The following is a 21,712-nucleotide window of genomic DNA, read 5'->3' as shown; positions in this document are numbered from 1 at the left end:
CTGACACCGACTGGGACCGGTGTGACTACCAGTACTACAGTACTTGCAGTTACATTTATAGAACACTGCACAGATACATTTACATTTTAACTTGACCTTTGTATGTATATATTCCCAACTGCACTATTTGTACATAGGGCCACTGCAATTCAGCAAACGTCCAATATCCAAGTAAATATTGCAGCTGCTAATAACAAAATACCATAGTGTGTTGTTTTATATCTTATTGTTTTATAGGTTATAGAAATATTTACATTTAATATTTTATTAATGTTTAGCACTCTTAACTAATTAGTTAAGCTTGAACTATTCTATTTTTAATTGCCGTTTGTTATGTGTGAATGCACCGTCAGGGTTGACACTCAATTTTGTTGTACTCTGTGCAATGACAATAAAGGAATCTGAATCTGAATCTGAATATGCGGGCTCACACACTGTATTAGTGCAATGCAATTATATTTTAATTACAACACACACTTAAATGCTTAAATGCTGGGCATGAACACATAACACACACACACACACACACACACACACACATATTCAGGCACAGATGCAGACATATACTCCTGCACACACACACACACGCAAACAACTGTACATACACAGACACACACAGTCACAACCAAACGAACAGGACCCCATTTACTCACTCTCATACACACTCACTCACACACACACACACACACACACACACACACACACATATTAAGCCAAAGAAAAGATAGAAATAGATGAGCGTTTGAGGCGTTTCTCTCCCTTCTGTCCCTCCTCTCTCTTTCAACCGGAGAACTAGAAAGACAAAACCAGCAGTAAAGCGGCCATGACAGGCCTAGCGAGCCAGCAAACGAGTATAAATGATCACTTCCTCTCTGTCTCTCTCTCTCTCTCTCTTTTGTTCACTCTCTTTATTTCTGCTTGTTTCCACCTGACTCTTTTCTTTCATTCTCTATATTTCTCGACCTCTCCCTGTCTCATTATTTTCTCTTCTCTTTCATTACTTAACATTACTTTCTCTCTACTCTTTCTCGCTATCTCCCCCAAGCTCTCCCACACTTTGTCTCTCCTTATTCATTCATTGCTTACTCTCTCTCTCTCTCTCTCTCTCTCTCTCTCTGCAGGACAGCTCTGGGATGCGTCTCTGGAAGAGGAAGTGGTTCGTCTTGGCTGATTTCTGCCTGTTCTACTACAAAGGTGAGTCTTTGTGAGCGTCATCTGAAAGCTTTCCCTGTACAGTGTCGACCGACCTGCCGGCACTCAGAGAGAATGGCTGAATTTCTCACTTTCTGCCCCCTATAATGACTCGGCAACAGGCTGAGAACGACAAACACCTGATTTTAACTTTGCCCAAAAGCATGTGAATTTACACACAAAAGATGTCACGTATTTCTTCACATGTTGTATATGAAGAGCTCCACTCGTTCATTTAAGAAAAAGTGGCACCTGCAATGACAAAAGTTCACTATGGAATATTATTAGTGCTTTGAGGATCTTCTTATCCTGGAGATGTAATCATCTGTATTTTTGAAATATTGAGTAATGAACAAAAGTCAAAAATGATTTTTTTTTCAAAATGGGTCTTCATTTTGGATATGTACAGCATCAGAAGCGTGATGTTTTATGGTTTAGTTTTTTAAGGATTTCAATTTATTTTTGACACATAACTCCATTAATTTCTAATGTGTTTTCCTGCGTTTTGTGTCCCTCACCTAAACCTTGAGTGTGCTGTTCATTCAGTGACTGAGATTTAGATGATTTTGATTTAAAATGTAATTAATCTAGGAAATTGACTGAGTTCAGATGCTCTTTTTTCACACAGAAGCATGGACAGACTGAAGGACACACACAAATACACACACACACCCACACACACACGTTCTTTTGTCAAGGCAGCTATCTCTGCTTGTTAAGCACTGTGGGAAACCCTGGGTGTCTTGCACAAGGCTACATTTTAAATGAACAAAGATCAAGGTAATTTAACTTGGCACAAAAAATCTTATTCATCTAATCGCCCAATCCTAATGACTCACAACTTTTAACAGAATAAATACACCACGTTTTGGAGAGTCAACTTGATGAGAACATAGACACCAAAATCATTTATTGGTCTTTAGATGTTTTAATATGTACAGAAAACATATTAGGACACTGGTCATGTGCTCATAATGTACCGTGTTACATTTGAGTGTCTGCCCCCTCATCACTGATCCATGCTGTCTCTATGTTAATGATTGTTTAAGTTTCATCAATATGAGGACGGATTGGGGAGGGTGTTATGCCAAAATGTGTATCTCTCCTAAAACGTGTTTTTACCACGGCGTTGCATCCTCATTCCTCATCGATTTGCCTCCACACAAGGAAATGATCGTGGGGGAAATGCGCTTAATAAATGACAAGTACTAGACTTATGTAACGCCTGACAACTTCCTGGTAGAATCAATGGACGCTTGTGATTTGACAAACAAGTGTGATCTTCATTCGTTATGAGGCAGCTAATTAGGCTACTTTTGGAAGGCTGCTTTTATTCTTTGCAGTTGCGCGGAATGCTTTTAAAACGTTGTTCTAAAAGCCAGCAAAAAAAAATCCACAAAATTTAAAATGATTCTGGGGTTTCTGGCGTGAAATCGAGGCGAAGACGCACCGCCAGGGGAAATATACCTTTAGGGGATACAAATTTTGTCACAACAGCTGTCAACAAAGCGGTTCAGAGTGAAGTTTGGAGGTTATAATTGGAATCTGATGAGACAGGATTGAACGCAACTGCGGCTGACAAGGGAGCGAGTGATTTGATCTGGGCGGGCGTTAATCTGGTGTTTCCCAGTAGTTTACGGCTCAAACAGATGGATAGATATGGGAAAACAAACACACACACACACACACACACACACACACACTTTCACGCTCTACCACCAGCGTTCCCATCTCCCTCCCTCCCTCCCTCTCCATCAGTCTCCATCTCCTGACTCTCTTTATCTGTCCCTACACGCCTTTCTCTTTCATCTCTATATTCTTTCCAAACCTTGTGGGACACGCTCCCCTGCCTTGAGGAAAGGATGAAATCAATTCTCTGTCTCCTCTTTTTCTGTCTCTCTCTCTCTGTGTTTATCTCTCCGTCTTTCTCTCTTAGCTCAAAGGTTTCTCCTCTCAACATCAAACCCCCTTGATCTTTCCGCAGCACTACATCTCTCTCTTATCCCCTCCCTCCTCTCCCAGTGGATACGTCGCTTGTTTTCACACAGACTCCTCTCACTTTCTCCCTCCCTGCTGTCAGACTCCCGCTCCGTTTGTTTGTTTGCTTTCATTTGTTTTTGTTTTTTCTTTATTTGTTTGTCTCTTATTTCTCTCTCCCTCATGGCCCGTGCCATGGTGACAGAATGGTACCGTTCTTGTCCTGATTGGATGTAATCTGACTCCAATTGTCAAGGTCTGTGCTGCCTGTGTGTGTGTGTGTGTGTGTGTGTGTGTGTGTGTGTGTGTGTGTGTGTGTGTGTGTGTGTGAGAGAGAGAGAGAGAGAGAGCGAGGCAGATAAAAAGAGCTGACCGTCCAGCCCACCATTTAGGGAATGTCTCCTTCAAAGCTCCTTGAATTATTTTTAACCAATTACCCCTTTAATCCACAGCACCACCTTATCACCTCTCAGCCAAACACCCTGCTCTGTGAACACACACACACACACATACACACACTCTCTCTCTCTCTCTCTCTCTCTCTCTCTCTCTCTCTCACTCACACACACACACACATACACAGGTGCACATACACGCACACAGCTGACGTACACTCATATTCTCAGTCTGTTATTAACTTCTACAATGAGGGAATCATCGGATACACACACACACACACACACACACACACACACACACACACACATTCTAGCGCGCTGTCACAATGTTCGGTGGAAAACAAATACCCAGCACGCCTTTATTTATAGAGGTGTGAACTAATTAAGATAGGACCGACTCTGATGACATACGCTGGCAGGCAAGTCTGCGTGTGTAGGTGTGTGTGTGAATGTGTGTGTGGGTGTAGGTGTGTGTACATACACACTATGATCTCAGCATGTAAACCGGATGAGCAGACACGGAGAGGAATGGCGGCTCGCTGCCAGTTGGCCCAGGCCGGGTTTAGCTCTCTGACACCGGGATACCAGAGTGGACTTTACTGCTTTGGCACAGCACCCTGGTATGAATGACGGCATGTGTGTGTGTGTGTGTGTGTGTGTGTGTGTGTGTGATGATAGTGGTGCCAGAGAGCGGTGAAATTAGTGGGTGATGAGTGATATTTACTCCCTTGCTCCTGCCTTCCATCCCTATCTTTCTCACCGTTTATCACCTTCCTCACCATGATTCTCCATTCCCTCCCTCTCTCTTTCTCCCCCTCTATCCCTCCTTCTCTCTCTCTCCCTCTCTCTCTCTCTACAGACAGCAGAGAGGAGTCGGTCCTAGGCAGTATTCCTCTGCCCAGCTATGTCATTTCACCCGTGGGAGTCGAGGACCACATCGGCCGCAAGTACGCCTTCAAGGTACGCCATCACCTCGTCCTGCAGTTCACTGAAATTTTGATTCCTGTCTTTGAATTTCTCTGTTTTTAGGCCATTTTTGTTGCTGGGATGTTATTATTAACTCCAGATTAGTGAATGCATGCTAAGATGATGATCACCTTTTTGCTTTTGGATGAAAACCTTGCATCTCCAAAAAAAAATAAGGAATGAAATGAAAAAAGAAGACTTTTACCAATTGACAACCATGTAGGTTTTAATATCAAATGTATGTTTTGCATAATGTGTGATGATCATTAAACCTACTCAGCACAAACAAGACCATGTAAACTTTTAATTCAAAGAATAACAATGGGAAAAAATACACTAGCTGCAAACTCAAATATTTTACAAAAAAAAGAATGAAATTGGAAATACAAGGTTTTCACCTGACAGCATGAACGCTTCTGTGGAAAATAATAATTTGACTAAAAACTTTTGTATGCAATATGTCATGATGGAGTTGTTGAGACACTACCAGGATCCATGAGAAGTTTCTGCTGTCACAATATGTGATTACTGTGAATTCTGACCCATTCTGCACTTTTTGAAGTCGACTGAACACTGCTGACACTGATAAATGTGGTCGTTGGCTGAGGGATGCATCATTTTTTTGAAGTCATTCTACCCTGAAGGGACTTGAAAACATATTCTAAAGTGATCATTCCCATGATCCTGTACTGTATACCTCAATAGGTAGAGCAAGGCACTAACACAGCCAGGGTTGGGGGTACCATTCCCACTGAAACCACCCATGTTGGATGAAAGTGTCCACCAACTGGCTTATATTGTTAATGACAAGCAGGGAAGTACATCAGAAGTGATATACAGTATATCCCCTCCCATAACAGAAAACCTATTGCATATGACCTTTTCCCCCAATAAAATATTGTCAAGCAGAATTTTATAATTTCACATAGTGTACACATCTAATTTGAAATAGTATCTATATATACTTTTTGACGTCGAACACAAAAAGCTATAACTTCACGTTGAGAGCCGGTTATGAAAGGCTCTCAAGTGCATTCTGTGTTGTTTTGAAAAGGTCTAAAACAAACTTTCAACTTGAGGAAAATTCAGTTGACTTCCTACAACCATAGCTGTGATACAATGCCCACCACTACCCAACCCAGCCACCAGCTGTTGTGGCGATGCCTATTACCACAGTGTGTCTGTCAGCGTCTGGATGGAGACGGACAAGCTCCTCTCTGGAATGGAATGAAGCTGCTACTTTGCTCCGTTCCCTCTGGGACGAGACTCTTTGTGGTTCTGCGTGGTTACATACACACATAAAGCACATACAAATGAGGGGATGCACTTATGTATTGATTAGAAATGTGCACATATACACACGCACAAGGCATCCGAGCCCACGGACCCACCCCCCCCCCCTTGCCTTTTGTTAAGTCAGTCAACGTGCCTGGTCTAAGTTTCACTCCATAGGGTGGCAGGGAGGACTGAGAAACCGGCCTGAGATCCAAAGGTCATAGACAGTCCATGTGTGTCCATCAGCAGCCATGTTTCCTGATGAAGTGTCCTTGAGCAAGACACTGAACCCGTATCTGCTCGTTGTAATTTGCTCGTTACTTAAATTTAAAGCGTGAAAGTTAATTGACTGTCCAACGAGTCTCACTGCAAGCATGATACACCCGAGGCCCCGGCCAATAGATAAGCAAGTATCTTCCAAAGGACTGGGTGCATAAAGATGTCAGAGTCCCACCTGATCCCCAGGGGTTTCTCAACTGACAAGAGCAGCGTTGACGCTTTGATGCCAATGATGATGTCAAATCAGGATGCTGGTTAACGTGGCTGAAAGCACCTGATGCAGCTCACTGTAAACTCACTCCCAAGTGGAAACGCCTCACCATATATAATCAGGGATGTAGTGGAGGGTAAACCCAGCCAGACTCACTTAACTCCTAAGTAGAAACTGATATACATTGAAGATAGAGTCTTTTAAGGGAATGAATGATTTTTATTTATATTGGTGGTTGTTTCTCTTTTGATGACTGGAGGTCATAGTTTATCTTTTTATTTACCACTACATCACTGAATGTAACGGATCCTTTTCAGGTGAATACACACCTGAAAGACGGTGTGTATTCAGCGTTAGTGAGCGTTGGGCTTGTTTCATTTTTTTTTCAGCCAGGCCTGAGGGCAAGTGCTGTATGCAAAGTGCCTGCCAGCGGCCTGTGACCATCAGTTCCACCTGCCGTCTTTATGCACCTTGTCCATGCTGATGTTCCTCCAACATGACTGCTGTTCTCTGATGCTATGTCCACTGGAAATATATCAATTCTGTTTCCACTCTTAATCGCCGAGTGTACAGTGAAAGTGAATTAACTCCAAACTTCGGCTCAGGTCTTTTACTGTGGAGAGATTTAGTAGTTGTGTGTGTGTGCGTGTGTGTGTGTGTGTGTTAGAGTGAGTGACAGAAAGGGGAATGGACTGGTCATCTCTTACCCTAATCTCTCCTTCTCCTGCACTCTTTCCAACTTGCAGCCTACCTAAATGATTCTTAGTGTTTAGTTTAATCCACTTGGTGCACCAGGTGGGTGGGGTTTGCCATGTAGGAAAGCACAAAGAGTGTCAGAAAGTTAAGACCATCACAGGAAAGTATTTGAGAGTCAGTGCAGTATACTTTCTGAGACTTGGCAACGTAACTGACGCTATCTGAATTGTCTTGATGCAGTAAACCCCACCCATCTGCTACTCAAAACAGATTAAAACAAACTCCTACTAAGAATTATTTGCAAATGCTACTTGACCCAGGTCTGCAACCCACACCAGCAGGGCCACAATTAGCCACCTGAGCGAGGATGAGCGAGTGTATTTGACTGGTGTGTGTGTGTGTGTGTGTGTGTGTGTGAATGCTGAAACCAGTTACTATCAAATCAGCCCACAGGCATCACAACCCTATTTCAAAAACCTCCAAGGTTCAACAGCCCCCGCCACCCCCACCGCCACCCCTCCCCCCCCTTCCCCTATTCACTGAATCCTCTTCCTTCTCTTGTTCCCATTGGTCGGCTGCCTGACTGGGACCTCCCTCCCTCCCTGTGAGTGCGTGGCCTCGTCCAATGACAGTCCACCCATAAATAGGTACTACACCCTCCCACGTGCTCTCGCTTCGACAAATGTGTACTTGGTACCCTTGTTGTCTACCATTGGTGTGGTTTCTTTGGTCCGAACATGAGAGAATATACAGCAGCTGTGTATATTCTTCTGTTTTTTTTTTTTGACGCATGAGAATAACGTGTCCGTTTGGCTGACGTGGTTGTGGTTTATTTCTGTGTTCCTCGTCCTTTTATTCAATTACCCCTCTGTCTCTCTCTCTCTCCCCCTGTTATCGCCATATGAATCTTTGCATTTGGCTTATCTGGTTTTGGGCTTATCGTTGATCTATGTGCCGCTCTCTCTATCTGTTCCATCTGTCACATCTACTGTACCGGCATGCAATATTCTGACGCCGCGGAGGAAAACTTCACTTCGTTATTCGGGACTCACGTTGCCTCCCGCTGCCGTTCTCAGAAGTGTGGAGGGGAAAAAATAATCTTCAAAAACTTTTAAAGGGATCTGTCAGTTTGAATGTATGTTGTTAACGCCACGGTCGCTCAAACTGGTGTTTTTCCAAAACCAAACGCTGCTCAAGTGAATTTAAAGTGGAAAAGCCTGTTTCAAGTGCTATTCTAACGTCATAACAGGCTTTTTACACATAGAGAGTAGGATGACTGAATGTATTTCCAACAGCAGGAATGATTCAAAAAAGAGACACCCTGAAGCTATTGTTGTCTCCTTTTGGATGTTTTTCAGTGTAAATTCAATTTCTACCCTTGCTAGTTCAGGAGAATGTACCTTATCTGGAGCTTTGCGGGGCTCTGGCTGCTGAGGCTTATCTTTTTAGGCACAATGAGTCTTTAAATAGCGCCTGGATAAAGAGAACCAGTGTGTGAGTGTATGTGTGTTAGGGGCTGTCCAGAGGAAAGGAGCCGACTCTATTGTTAGCCTTTCTGAGTGCAAGTAGTAGAGGATATTTTCAGTTTATGGAGAGAGGGCGGGAGAGGATGGAGGGTGAGGGAGAGAAAAACAGCGAGTGGGGGGGGAAGTGATTAGGGCTGGAAAATAAAGAATAAAGAGAGGAAGAGATAGGAAAAGAGGATGGAGGTGGAGAGGAAGGAAGCGATGAGGTAGAGACGTGGCGAAACAGAGGGGGGGAAAGAAAGGGGCGAGAGAGGGAGACTTTTCTTATTCTTTAATGAAACATAGTGTGAAATGACAAAATAGCGGGGAAAAAATAACCAGAAACACCCTTAAAAATCTCACCAACTCCCACACACACACCCACAGAGAGAGAGAGAGAGTAGAGGCTTTAGCTGTATATGGATTCAGTGTGTAGGTGTGACGGTCATGCACTCACAGCTGAATGACCCACTCAGCATTCCTGCTGAAGAGAGTGGGAAGGGGACGGGAGGTTTGGTTGGGGGGGGGGGGGGGGGCAGAGTCTCCCCATGTTATTTTAGGCTGCTGTCAGTGTGTGTGTGTTTGTCGGCGATGTCTGTGTGTGTGTGCATGCACGTGTATTATTCCGATGCGACTGAAATAGGGGGGAAAGGGCTGGAGATTTGAGTGCTTTAAGGGGATTGGGCTTTTAGGTGTGTGGGTGTGTACTTGTTTTGCTATCATTGTGAGAACCAGTTTGAGTTTTAGACCTTTGGAGTTTATGGAGCTAGTTCAGGATTAGGAATTTGGGTTTAGGGTTAAGGTTAGAATCAAGTTTAGGTCAGGGTAAAGAACAAAAGTTTAAAAAAAGTATAAGGTTAAGAATGTAAGGTTAAGGTTGGAATGTAGTCAATGTAACGTCCTCACAAGTACTGCGATATAGTACAAACGTGTGTGTGTGTGTGCGTGTGTGTGTGTGTGTGTGTGTGTGTGTGTGTGTACACTGCACATGCATGCCGATATCGCTCCACGTGCCCAAACATCTGACTGGCCTCACAGTCCTCTGTCTCTCATCAAGCAGCCTGTCGCACCGTAGCTGTAGCCGCCCGCCTGTCAGAGTGCTGATAGTGAGTGAGCGGGCGTGTTTTGACAGCTGCTTCCTCAGGATGCTGTGATCCTTTTTTTATTTTTTTATTTTTTAAGATTTCAAGTTTTTTGGACACACAGCTCCCATTCATTTTTAAGATTAGTGGGTGCTAACGGGTTTTCCTGCCTGTTTCCTGCCTTTTTATGTTCCTTAACACATCGCTTTGTCCCAAACATGGCGAGGTCTGTGGTCTTCAACCATCGTGTTAGGAACTAATTGGTGAAATCAGCTGCTCTAGTGTTTGGTCTCGGGTCACGCTGACACATGATTGAAAACCACTGGCCTCGACACATTAGGACTCCGTTCAACTGTGAGTCATGGAGGGCTGAGAGTCTGCAGGTTTTCATTTAAACCAAAGACTGCAGCAGGTGATTTCACTCAGTAGTTCTTCCTTTCTGGTTGAAGCTGTGCCAATCCACAAAATCACCTGCTGAAAACCTGCATCGACCCTCCGTGACACACAATTGAACACCCCTGCATTAGGATCATTAGCCTGTTGGCCATTGGTTTTCATTTCTGGTCATTAGGACCCAGAACCCTGCTGGTTTTCATTCCAATCATCTAATCAAGGACTGATTTACACCTGGGACGCTTGACGAATGCAGTTGATTACCTGGTAGGATAGAAAACCAGCAGTACTCTGGGTCCTGAGGATGAGGGTTGAGAACCACTGTGTGGGTTATGTGCACTTGCAGTCAGATTTTAACATCAATAAATATTACTAGATTCATTTAGAGACATTAGTATAATTACCATAAACAAAGACCATCGCTGTGAGGATTGGCAGTCTCTACCGACCTCTACAATGCATTTTACATTGTAAAATGTGAGTTTTTAAAGTCAACGTAGTTTCAGTCACCCCCTCCATCCCCCCCATACCCCCATACCCCCACCCCTACACCCCTCCACCCCACCCCTCCTCCCAAGCAAACTCCCAAATTTTTAAATACAGACCTGGTGCCGACTCGTGGACATACTGATTCACACACATGACTGGTTTTAGTGTGTTAATGATTCAGAAAACTATATTTTGAAGTCAGTTTGTTAATGCTCACTAGCAGCTATCGAAACGAACATGTTTCAGCAATCAGATGTCACCAAAGTTTCCAAAGGGGAAGGGACCCATCGAGCCGGTAGGGAACCTGGGAGGGACGGAGGGATAAAGGGATAAAGGGATGGAGGGATGGGAGCGAGACACACATCTGGATCTGTATGCTCTGTATTATTCAGAGATTATAATGGCAGGGAGACCGCAGGACTGACAGTCAGCATTCATTTGTTTTATTCATGAACTGGTTCAGTATGCCTACATTAAGCAGGGCCTGTGTGAGAGGGCGTGGTGTTTTGCGTGCCCTTGACAGTTATCATGCTGCAAACAGGCAGCTGAATTGCTGAGGAATCATACTCATTAGACCACAATAGAAACTAAATAAAGAAATCACAGAGAAATTACTACGTAGCCCCAACAATGGATGCCACCACAACACTCCAACACACTTAATTATCCTGCATACATTATTCAGTGCATGAATTGCTGTAGGGAAGATTTAGTGTTTAATTACTTATCATTTGCATGCATCTGTTGTTGAGTGGGCTCTCGTTTGTCTTCCAATCCCAACCACCAAACGCTAAAGGAGGGAAAGAAGGAAGGAGGACGTTTTTAGAGCCGTACTATACAGCTGCAGAATGGAGTGCAGCAGACTTTCAAAGGAGCTGTAACATTCACAGCAAGATCGATTTTAAACCTTTGTATCAAGGATACAAAACCAGTGCTCTTAAAGGAAAAATCCACCCGAAAACACTTAAACACTGTTAAAAAAGATAAGATAAAGGTAAGATAATATAGCATTTGAAGTTCAACTTGAAGATAACTATTGACGATGTACCTTGCATTTCAGAGCCCATTTTGTTGTTTGGTGTATTTCTCTTATTTGTGTAGAAAACTGGCCAAACATAGATGACGTGACATCATGTCGACATATTTCCAGCAGCTACAATGGACTCTGATAGCAGAAAATGTTTCAGCGATTTAAAGCATCAACATTAAATATCAGGTTTTGGTGTCAGTCCTTCAGAATCAAAGAGCGAGGCCGAAGACTCACCATTTTGCAGTCACTCTCCACCTACTCATATACTGTAACCCCCAGCTGAATACAACAAGTTCACGCCTGTGGCGTTTATCAAGAGGCATTCTGGGAAATGTAGGAAATCACTAACAGAAGAAGTCAACGACGAGGCAGAATGAGGGAAAGTGGGTTCACCATAAAAGTAAATTACAACACAAAAATAAATCATTGCACATCAGAGATTGATGATGTGTAACAGTAGAGTGTCTGAGGGTGGAATTTTCCTTCAATATCAAGATTACACTGGTTTGCAGGCAGAGTTTAAAATAAAAAGACCTATCAAATCACAACATTATAACAAATATGAAACACATATGAGTCAATAAGACCAAAAGTAGCTGAGATAGCCATGGTGTTTTTTTTTTTCACATTCTACAGATTGCGTCTTTAAAATATGTGTGATGATGAATGGGTGCAGATTGCTCTTGATTGTCACACGCAGCAACAACAGCGCGTTAGATCGCCTGACTAATAGCCTTTTTACTGTGCATACAGAGAAATATCCATGTAAGCTCTGAATCTGCCTGTCACAACTACGACACTTTAATTACAGAGTACAATTACCTTGTCATGGAGCGCGATCTCATCAATTTTACAGCATTTCACACTGTCTCTTAGCAGGAATAAGGTACTTTTTCCATGCCAGACAACTGCACTTTCCTTATATTGCGAGATAGATTGTTATAAAATGTAACAGTCATCCATACTTGTCATGGAATAATATGCAATCCTACAGGGAAAACCAAACGGAATAGATACTATATTATTATAACTATACTGTTTACTATTATAAACTGTTTTTCTTTGCCATTTAATATGTTCTTAGTAGGTTTTTAAGCTGTAAGAGCGGGTAAAGACCAGGTTTGTTCTGCCTTCTTGTGAGGTGGATTTGATCGGGTTTGGACATTCTCTCTTCTCTGACACTCACATGTTTCTATTGGTCCATAGTACTGGTGTACCTGTCCTCTCATTGGTCAAAGTTGTGGCTTTGTTGGTCTTAACTGGCTGGCGTTTTTGTCTCTGTATTTCTATTGGCTGGTTTCCGTCATTGGCTCTGTCTGTATTGGTCGATGCTTACGTGTCTCTTGATGTCGTTTCTCTTGTTGGACAGCATGATATCTCCATGTCTCTATGGGCCGAAGCTAAAGTCCGCCTAACTCAACGTCTCTCACCTGATTCGTCTGTCTCGGTGTCCGCGGCCCTAACCCCGCCTCCTCTCTCTCCCCATAGGCTAGCCACACGGGCATGCGCTCGTACATTTACAAGCAGAGCTCTATGATTGGCTCGCAGGCGGAGCACGGCGGCATGCGGACCTATTACTTCAGCGCCGACACCCAGGAGGACATGAACAGCTGGCTGAGGGCCATGAACCAGGCCGCACTGATGCAGAACCACAGCGACACACTCATCAGGTAGTGCTACACACACACACACACACACACACACACACACACACCCCTCATTCAATTACTGAACACACTCCTAATAATCTTTAACTGCCATGTACCAGGCTGCTCTGTCAACAATGTACTCAACGGACCCTACTGAACACACACACACACACACACACACACACACACACACACACACACACACACACACACACACACACCCCTCATTCAATTACTGAACACACTCCTAATAATCTTTAACTGCCATGTACCAGCCTGCTCTGTCAACAATGTACTCAACGGACCCTACTGAACACACACACACACACACACACACACACACACACACACACACACACACACACACACACGCACATACACACACACACATACACACACATAGACTTACACTGTACTTCATTCACTTACAGACCACAGAGAGCTAACAAACTCTCAGTGGTGAATACCTCAGTGAGAACAACACCAATCATACTCATTAAGTATTACAGGAAACCTACACACACATGCACACACACCCACACACACACACACACCCAACAGTTTGCCTACTTTGACCAGATAATATACATAAATGCACACACACACACACACACACTTGAGGAATTGTTATGGAGTAACATAGTTTATGTTCAGTCCAGACTGCGGTTTGCCCTCGCTTCATTTTGTTATGTTAGGCTGTCAGATGTCAACATCCGTCTCCTTATACCCATAAAGCTTTGCGTTTTGGGCTCGTTTCCAAACTGCGGTGCAAACCTCACCGCAGGTCTCTTGCTGGACGAGCGAGACCTGCGTTTTCAGGCGTCTCACTTTGATTATTCGGTGCCACTCGAGTTCAAACGGCATTGTTCTCACCTGCCAAAATGAGCCGAACTAAAGGAGTACACGCTGCAGAGTTTGACTACAGCGCTCCAAACATGCCCGGTGTGAACGAGCACTTAGTTCCCAGCTGTGGAACGTTTGACTCTGACTCTGCGGTGGCCGTCCTGCCTGCCCCGTCCTGCCTGCCCCGTCCTGCCCTTTCCTCTGTTGGCAGATGGAAATTCCTGTGTGTTTGTCTGAGTGTCAGTCTTCCTGATTGACAAAGATAAGCCTGCCAAGCCATCCATCTCTAGGGTGCGAGTACACACACACACACACACACACACACACACACACACACACACACACACACAGTATATCCTTGCACTTCTGTCCTTAAGAGAACCTTCACATTAATTTGACTACATTAGCTTCCAAACCTGCTGACCCGAACATTAACCCTCACCTCTACATGGCTAATGTTAACCCTGACCTAACCCTAATCCTTATTCTAACCTTAAACTTGTCATCCTCCATCCATCCATCTTTAGTGCTCAGCGCTCATTGCTGTGGTGTTTCTGTACTGCACTTGCCATAGAAGACACACACAAATGCACACACACACACACACACACACACACACACACACAGTCTGCCCTTGCCCAGTGAATGCTGGTGAGAGAAGGTATGTACTGGAAGGAAGGATGGAAGGAATAGAGAACACGTGTGTGAGAATGAGAGTGTGTGTTTGTGTGTGTGTGTGTTTGTGTGTGAGCCAGGTTAGAGAGACATTGATTGATGAAAGGAGAGCAGTGTGTGTTGTGTCAGTATCTGTCTCCATAGGTTTCACCTTGTCGGTCTGTTAAGGTTGACAGCTACTTCTGCTGTGCCGCTATTTGTCTGTGTCTGTCTGTGTGTGTTTATGTCTGTCAGGGGCAGCAACTGTGTGTGTGTGTGTGTGTGTGTGTGTGTGTGTGTGTGTGTGTAATCTGCGACATCTCCATATAAACATATTTATGTTTTGCTACTCTCTATCGTTAACTGATACAACACAATAGTTATTTAAATTCTACTTTTTGCTATTCCATTTACTAATGTGCTTTTTTCCATCTCACAATTAATTTGTCTACAGCTTTTCTAATTACACCGGCTGCTTGGGCCACATCTAATTATTAGACAACTTTATTTTGTTCGTTTTTTATTTTTATTCTATTTATTTTTTTAAATTTGTTTTCAGTCATAATATCCTATAAGTCCAAGGTATATTATGAGACAAGTTTTGTAACAGGGGGTGTTATAAAACATTATTAACATATTCTATAAGGGACTGTACTTATAAAACATTACAAAATATTATAAAAATAATAAAAAAGAGCTTCATAGCCACTTATAAATCACTACAGGTGCTTTTAGATAGTCACAAGACATTATAAACATGCTTTAGTGTGTTGTTTCTACACTTGTAATGTCCAATGAATATTTACTTCATTCATTTTTTTTTTTTTCTGAATGAGCAGCCGCTGCCTCCATCTATTATTCATGTGTCGGTAGGGGGAGGAAACACAGATCAAATACGCTCCATCATTCACTGACAGCTCTCAAACACCCGCAGCTCGTAGTGCTTTGGGGTTTTTTGGAGGGAAAATCCCACAAGGCTACGCTAGCTGTAAGTTAATGACAAAAGGGAAACGTAGCTGAAGAGAGCCTCCGAATTTTTCAAACCACTACCAAACATTTGTTATTTGGTTTTTTTTTGTTTGTTTAAAGAAAATAAGCCAATAGTATTTCTCTGTGTTTTTCAGACTCTCTCCCGTTCGAGTTTCAGGGTTTCAATTTGGTTCTGAATAAAATACTTTGGAGTGGAGATGTATGTAAAAAAGTCATTCTGCACTGGTATGTGGAAGTGAATTTTTTGTGCATGTAGGAGATGGAATACAGAGCAACACACTACTTAGTAGCTAAAGGATGCAAAAAAACTGGAATACCCTGTTTAACACAATGTGATTGGACAGACCAGTCACCAGATTGCCAAGTTATATCTTCCGATACCGGCTGTTGGCGTGGAGCATTCCTGCACTTAAGGCTATCTTTTCGTTGATTCATTTATTTTAAATAAACTTTGGTGCGGTGTTCCAGTGAATTTCAAAGCCGTGACTTATTTCTCTAGCCCAAACGCCTCTTGTCACAAGGGATTTTATTAATGAGCTTCAAATCGAGTTGTGGCTCGATTTGGCTACAAGGCTTTGTTTGCCAGCAGCCTTGCTTTAAAAATGGTCTGTGCGGTGTATTTAGCCATGTCCAATTTTCTGTGTTTTAAGTTGGGGGACGAGGCTCAAAGTTTCTCTTTTATGATGTGATAGTTGTCCAGTTCAAATTCAGTTCAACAGAGCTTGATGTCCATGGGATATCAGGGAAATGATCAAATGAAACAGAATTGGTGCTTATCGAGTGAAAATGACTGAAATCCTTTGAGAGGGTTATAGAAAAAAAAATCACCTGTCAGGATAACAGATGAAGCTACTTATCACCCCGGTTCTCTCAGGAATGAAACTCTCGCAGCGCTGAAGAGAGAGACAGAAAGAGAATAAAAGAGGGACAAAAAAGGCCAACTTTCATCCGGTCCTTTCCGTTTCATCCCACTCTCTCCCCAGGCCGTCAGAGAACTTCGACAAGTTGAGCACGTTGGAGCGGCAGGCTGTCCCGCAGACCAACCACGTCAACCACAAGAGCAAGACCCCCGACCCCGAGACCGCCAGGCCCGTCGTCCACGAGGTTCTGCTCGAGCCCATCCACCGCGACGCAGAGGAGCGCTGCAGCTTCCACAAAGACACGCCCGCCGCCGCCGCCGCCGCCGGCATCACCGTGTCGGAGCTCCCCATCGGAGCCATCGTCATGGAGATGGACACTCACGCCTCCCTCCCCTCCAACCCCCTGCCTCCCTCCCTCCCCCAGCAGGACCCCGTGTCGGCCTCGGCGCCCGTCTCCAGGGTGCCGTCCCGCGCCCCGTCGAGAGCCGCCTCCACGCTGCCCCCCGGCGCCTGCACCAGGAACGGCCTGGTGTCCACGCCCAGCCCCATCCTGGAGCCCAACGGGATCGGGGCGGGGACGTACCAGAGGGCCCCGCCGACAGAAACCACACACAGGCAGGTGCAGAGGAGGAGCGCTCTGGAGCAGGTGGAGCACTGGGTCAAAGTGCAGAAGGCCGAGCACAAAGGGTAGGTCACTGTCACATACTGGGATAAAAGGGATAAAAAAAAAAAGAAAAAAATCTGATATCTACACTACCAGTCAAAAGTTTGGACACGCATTTTTCTTTAATTTTACCATTTTTCACATTTTAGAATAATAGTAAAGACATAATGGAAAGACACAAATGGAATTATGCAGTGACCAAAAAAGTGTTAAACAAATCAAAACTATCTTGTATTTTAGATTCTTTAAAGCAGCCGCCCTTTGCCTTGATGGAAAGGCAAAGGCTTTGGAAAGAAATTCATACATAGGCATCAACTTCACTATTTATATTTGTCTAAAAAACGAATTTCAAGCATTTCAGCATAAGCCTTTTGTCCAAAATGGCTTTAAAATAATGAAAAACATAGAGCATTCAATCAGGTGTGTCCAAACCTTTGACTGGTAGTGTATATATTTCATTTTGAAAAGAAAGTCGATATTAGTCTAGTAGATATTAGATGTTGTAGACATTTTATGGCAATATTTTATGTGTAAAGGGCAAGTTTCTTTAGTTTGAGTTTGAACTGGGAATGAACCATGCAGACAGAATAGATTCCACCACAACAGGGCAGCCAAAGTAAACAATCCTTGTAGTCTGGTAAGTTCATGCAGGCTACAATATTTATAAGTCCAGTGAACAGTTCCCTCTAGTGGTGTTTGCCTGGGGATAAAACACACCAGTGAGTCACTCCAATCCTCATGAGGCTGGTCTGGTCTGCACTGTGCAGAGCTACACTTCTGAACTCCGACTCCTGTGGAAAAATAATGAGCTTGTTATAGTTAAGGAATATTATGCACCAATGATATACTACAAGGACTTTAACTATTTATATTGTACTTGTCAAAATGGTTCAAAGCACAACAGTTCAAAGCAGGAACAACAGTCCAGACAGTGAAAGAGTTTCATATTTATGATGAGCGAACCTGCTGAAGCCTGCTGGTGAAATGTGTTGTTTTATTCTGATGCTGCTATATAGATACACTGAATATGTGAAACAGATCTGAAGCCTTTTATCAGCGTATCCACGACTCCTTAAGAACTCTGAAAAGGTGTTAGTATAAATTTGATAAATTTAAGGCCTTAAAGTATTAAAATGTTCAACTAAATGAAACAGTTATCAGAGATCTAATTTGTTTCCACCATGCAGTGACAAGTAGAATGATGTCGAACAAGGTTAGTTGTACAATATGCAAAACATTTACTTTTCATTGTATCTGCTTGATTAAACATAATTGGACTGTTGAGCCCATTAATAAAATAATTTCCTGGTTTGCTTTTTATTATTCTACTCATTTATAGTTTCAGAACTTTCATTAGTTATGTCCAATGAGAAAAGCGCTTATTTTGCCAGCTTTGTTTTTTAATTTCATCTTAAATTCAATTCCAGGAAGCATTAAAATGGTCATAAAAGTCTTAAATGTGTCTTTCTGAAACCTGCAGATACTGCTCATTGTGCAGTAAAACACATCCTTATGTCTCCTGCTGTTTCTCCTCCACAGCCCTCCGTCCAGAGAGAACACCCTCCCCCGCCGCACCCCCCCCACCCAGCCCAAGTTCACCTCCGCGGAGGCCTACCAGACCCTGCCAAAGACCCCCCGCCACAGCCCCCCGCCCGCCGCCCGCTTCGGGGAGTACAAGTACGCCCAGGACCGCCTCAGCCACTTCCGCCTCACGCCGGAGCAGGGCGGCCCGGGCACCGGCACCGTGTGGCAGCTGTACGAGTGGCAGCAGCGCCACCAGTTCCGCCACGGCAGCCCCACCGCGCCGCTCTACACGCCCGCCCCGGAGTACCCCTTCGGCCCCCGCCCCCCCTCCACCGTGCCTCCCTCTGCCCCCAGGTCCGGCTCCGAGGGGCCCCCCCGCTGCGTCTCGGTGCCCCCCTCGTCCGCCGACATCCCTCCGCCGGGGCCGCCGGGCTCCGGCCGGGCCGGGTCGCCCATGCGGAGGCCGCACACGCCTGCGGATCGGGTGACGGTCAGACCCGTGGGCGAGAGGTCGGTGGTGGACATCCCCTTGGCCCTTTCCCCCCGCCGGACCAAATCTCAGCTGCTCAAGGTAAAAGAACATCGGACATTAGCAGCTTCTCCACTATCTGCTGCGTAACTGTCCATCAAAACGCTTTCTGGTTATGTTGCATTCATGATGTTTAAAGCTGCACAAGGCAACTTTGCATGTTGGTGGCTCCAAATGGCAGCGAGAGGTAACTAGTTGAAAAATTTGAACTTGAATACCCAGAAGTCATGTAACATACTATATCATGCACACAGCTCGCTCATGTTTACCAACCCAGCCGACCTGTGATGCTTTATACCAAAGCACCCCCTCCCCTCCTCACCACATTTTGTGCCCCAAAAAACCTTGATAAAGTGATCTCTCGGTAACCCTTATAGGGCAGATTCTACAATTACATTCAGTTGAAGGATGTTTTTGTGGTGTGGTTACTGTTTAAGTTTTGATTCGTCAGTTCCTGTGGCTGGAGGAGTGTCCATACCGACACCAGAAATGAATTTGGGCAAATAAAGCCAAACTACGGGGTCTCAATTAAGAGGAATGGGATGCTCTTCAAAGCACGTGGGATTGAGGCAGATAAGACGGGGGTATTTTTACATTAAGATTTTGCCTAGTGCAGTTTTAAATGGTTTGATGGGTATGGACATTACATTGTAGGCATTTAGCTGACTCTATTATCCAGGGTCACATACAATGAGTGAGACAGTAGAAAAGAAAGAAAAAATCCTAGATTACCAGCATCACAAGCATCCAGTAGGAGTATCAGGGTCAAAACCACAGCATCCTAAAAATGACTGTCCCAAGAATTTAAGCACGCACAGATTTTTTTTTTCCAAACAAGACAGGAGCAATATCCAGTATAAACAGAGAAGGAAGGAAGGGAAGAAGGGCTGTGATTTAGGAAAGAGGGTTGAGAAATGATGCTGTTGCTGCCCGCAGTACCTATTAGTCAAGATGCAAAGTCCTTTCTGTTGTCAGTGTTTTCCACTGATTGGGTTGTGTTCACCTCTGCAAAATTAATTCACTCTCGCCTGTTATTTGTGTTCTTCCAAAGCTTGGGGCATTAACACTTTTTTTTTTTTTTTTTTTTTACTGTTGTGCACCTAAATGTCAAATAGAATCGTTCCTCATCCAGAACAAGTGTCAGTCATCCTGACAGAGCGGGGCGGGTGTTGGAACTGTGCTCTAGTGAACAGAATAATTGTTTTAGTGCCTCGGGGCACAAAGGCAGACACAGCCTTAAGGCAACCGGTCTGTTAAATGAGCTCAATTGTATCACAAAAAAATAAAATAAATAAATACGGTGGCAAGTTTTGTAAATAAAGGGATTTCAATATTGACTTATGAGAATTATATTGCAGTCTGTTTTTGCTTGATATTGGAAATGTGATATGAATTTTAGTAAATGTAGTCACAGCTTTTTTCGGCGTAATTTTGGCAGCGCTTAAGAATGTTAAAAAAACAAAAAATGTGTATGGACGGTGATAAGCTGCAAACACTTAGGATTTGCTCAGTTTGAATAAATATGACAAATTTTCTATCAAACTTTATTTGTAGGCCAGGGATTCTGCACAGCGCTAGAAAATCTTAAGGAAGCTGTGTGAAATATATTATCCTCTGAGACAAAATTTCAGCTTGTGATTTGGATTTTGTGATGTTGTACCTCTATGGTTTGAAATGTTTTGCATTTTATAGATATGCATATTTGATTCCTAAATCTAAGTAATGCATGTAAAATGTGTTTTCTGCAGGCTGCTACCATAGAGAGGCGGTCGATGCCTCCGTCTGGCTACATCACACACACAGTCAGCGCTCCCAGCCTGCACGGCAAAACGGTAAGTCCTGCACACAACAACAAAACCCTTCCTCCAATATATTGCTAACATAAACATTAAAACACCAATGCTGTTTGCTGTTGTGATAGCAATGGAAGTCATATATTGCATTCAGGTTTTTTTCACTATTTGGAACTTGGACCAGAAACCTTTTTGAGGGGGACTTTGGGGTTATGAAGCCTCTCTGTATTCCCCTCCTCTTCCTGAGCCCAATGATAACGTCCCTTACCAGTGCGTGGTCATCAGACAGTAACACAGAATTTATTTATTTTTTTAAGAATGTGTACTTGCAAGGCCATTAGCCATATGATATGCCTTCCCAATAACTCAAGTAGATATCTTGTATTTTCTGATTTATTTTTTTGTGTACCTTTCTTTAAACGTATTGTTAGGTTTTGTTTTTTTTCCCTTTTTTCCTACTTCTGTTTTTAAGTGCATGTTGTTAGGTTGTCTTGTTTTTGTCCCAGGAAAAGTAGCTATTTTGCAAGACAACAACTAATGGGGATCCAAATAAACAAATAAAGGGAAATGTGGTTGCTAGCGGTGTGAATGCCAGGCTACTGATCTGAACCAAGCGTTTCACTGAACGTCCCGGCGGTGATTGTTGATGTGAATATCGGTGTCCTGTGGTGCCTCACAGCCGGAGGAGCTCACTCTGCTCCTCATTCAGCTGCG

General features: G+C 43.7%; 1 protein-coding gene across 8 annotated transcripts in view; it reads left to right on the top strand.

Annotated features, from left to right (window-relative positions):
* The window catches only part of LOC139917574 (pleckstrin homology domain-containing family A member 7-like), a 136,794-nt gene that overhangs the window by 94,425 nt on the left and 20,657 nt on the right, over window positions 1-21,712 (top strand). For 6 of the 8 annotated variants that reach the window (XM_078283075.1, XM_078283076.1, XM_078283073.1 and 3 more), the window contains 6 exons: window positions 1,122-1,194; window positions 4,426-4,526; window positions 12,981-13,162; window positions 16,612-17,175; window positions 18,692-19,247; window positions 20,954-21,037. In XM_078283075.1, the coding sequence (XP_078139201.1) occupies window positions 1,122-1,194; window positions 4,426-4,526; window positions 12,981-13,162; window positions 16,612-17,175; window positions 18,692-19,247; window positions 20,954-21,037 (1,560 nt within the window). The remainder of the gene's footprint in view (window positions 1-1,121; window positions 1,195-4,425; window positions 4,527-12,980; window positions 13,163-16,611; window positions 17,176-18,691; window positions 19,248-20,953; window positions 21,038-21,712) is intronic. The other 2 variants (XM_078283080.1, XM_078283077.1) reach the window with 1 other exon arrangement.

Source organism: Centroberyx gerrardi, chromosome 4 (genome assembly GCF_048128805.1).
Source record: "Centroberyx gerrardi isolate f3 chromosome 4, fCenGer3.hap1.cur.20231027, whole genome shotgun sequence".
Lineage (NCBI taxonomy): Eukaryota > Metazoa > Chordata > Actinopteri > Beryciformes > Berycidae > Centroberyx > Centroberyx gerrardi.
The sequence above is the reverse complement of the archived record's forward strand: the minus strand, read 5'-3'. Positions and strand labels throughout refer to the sequence as shown.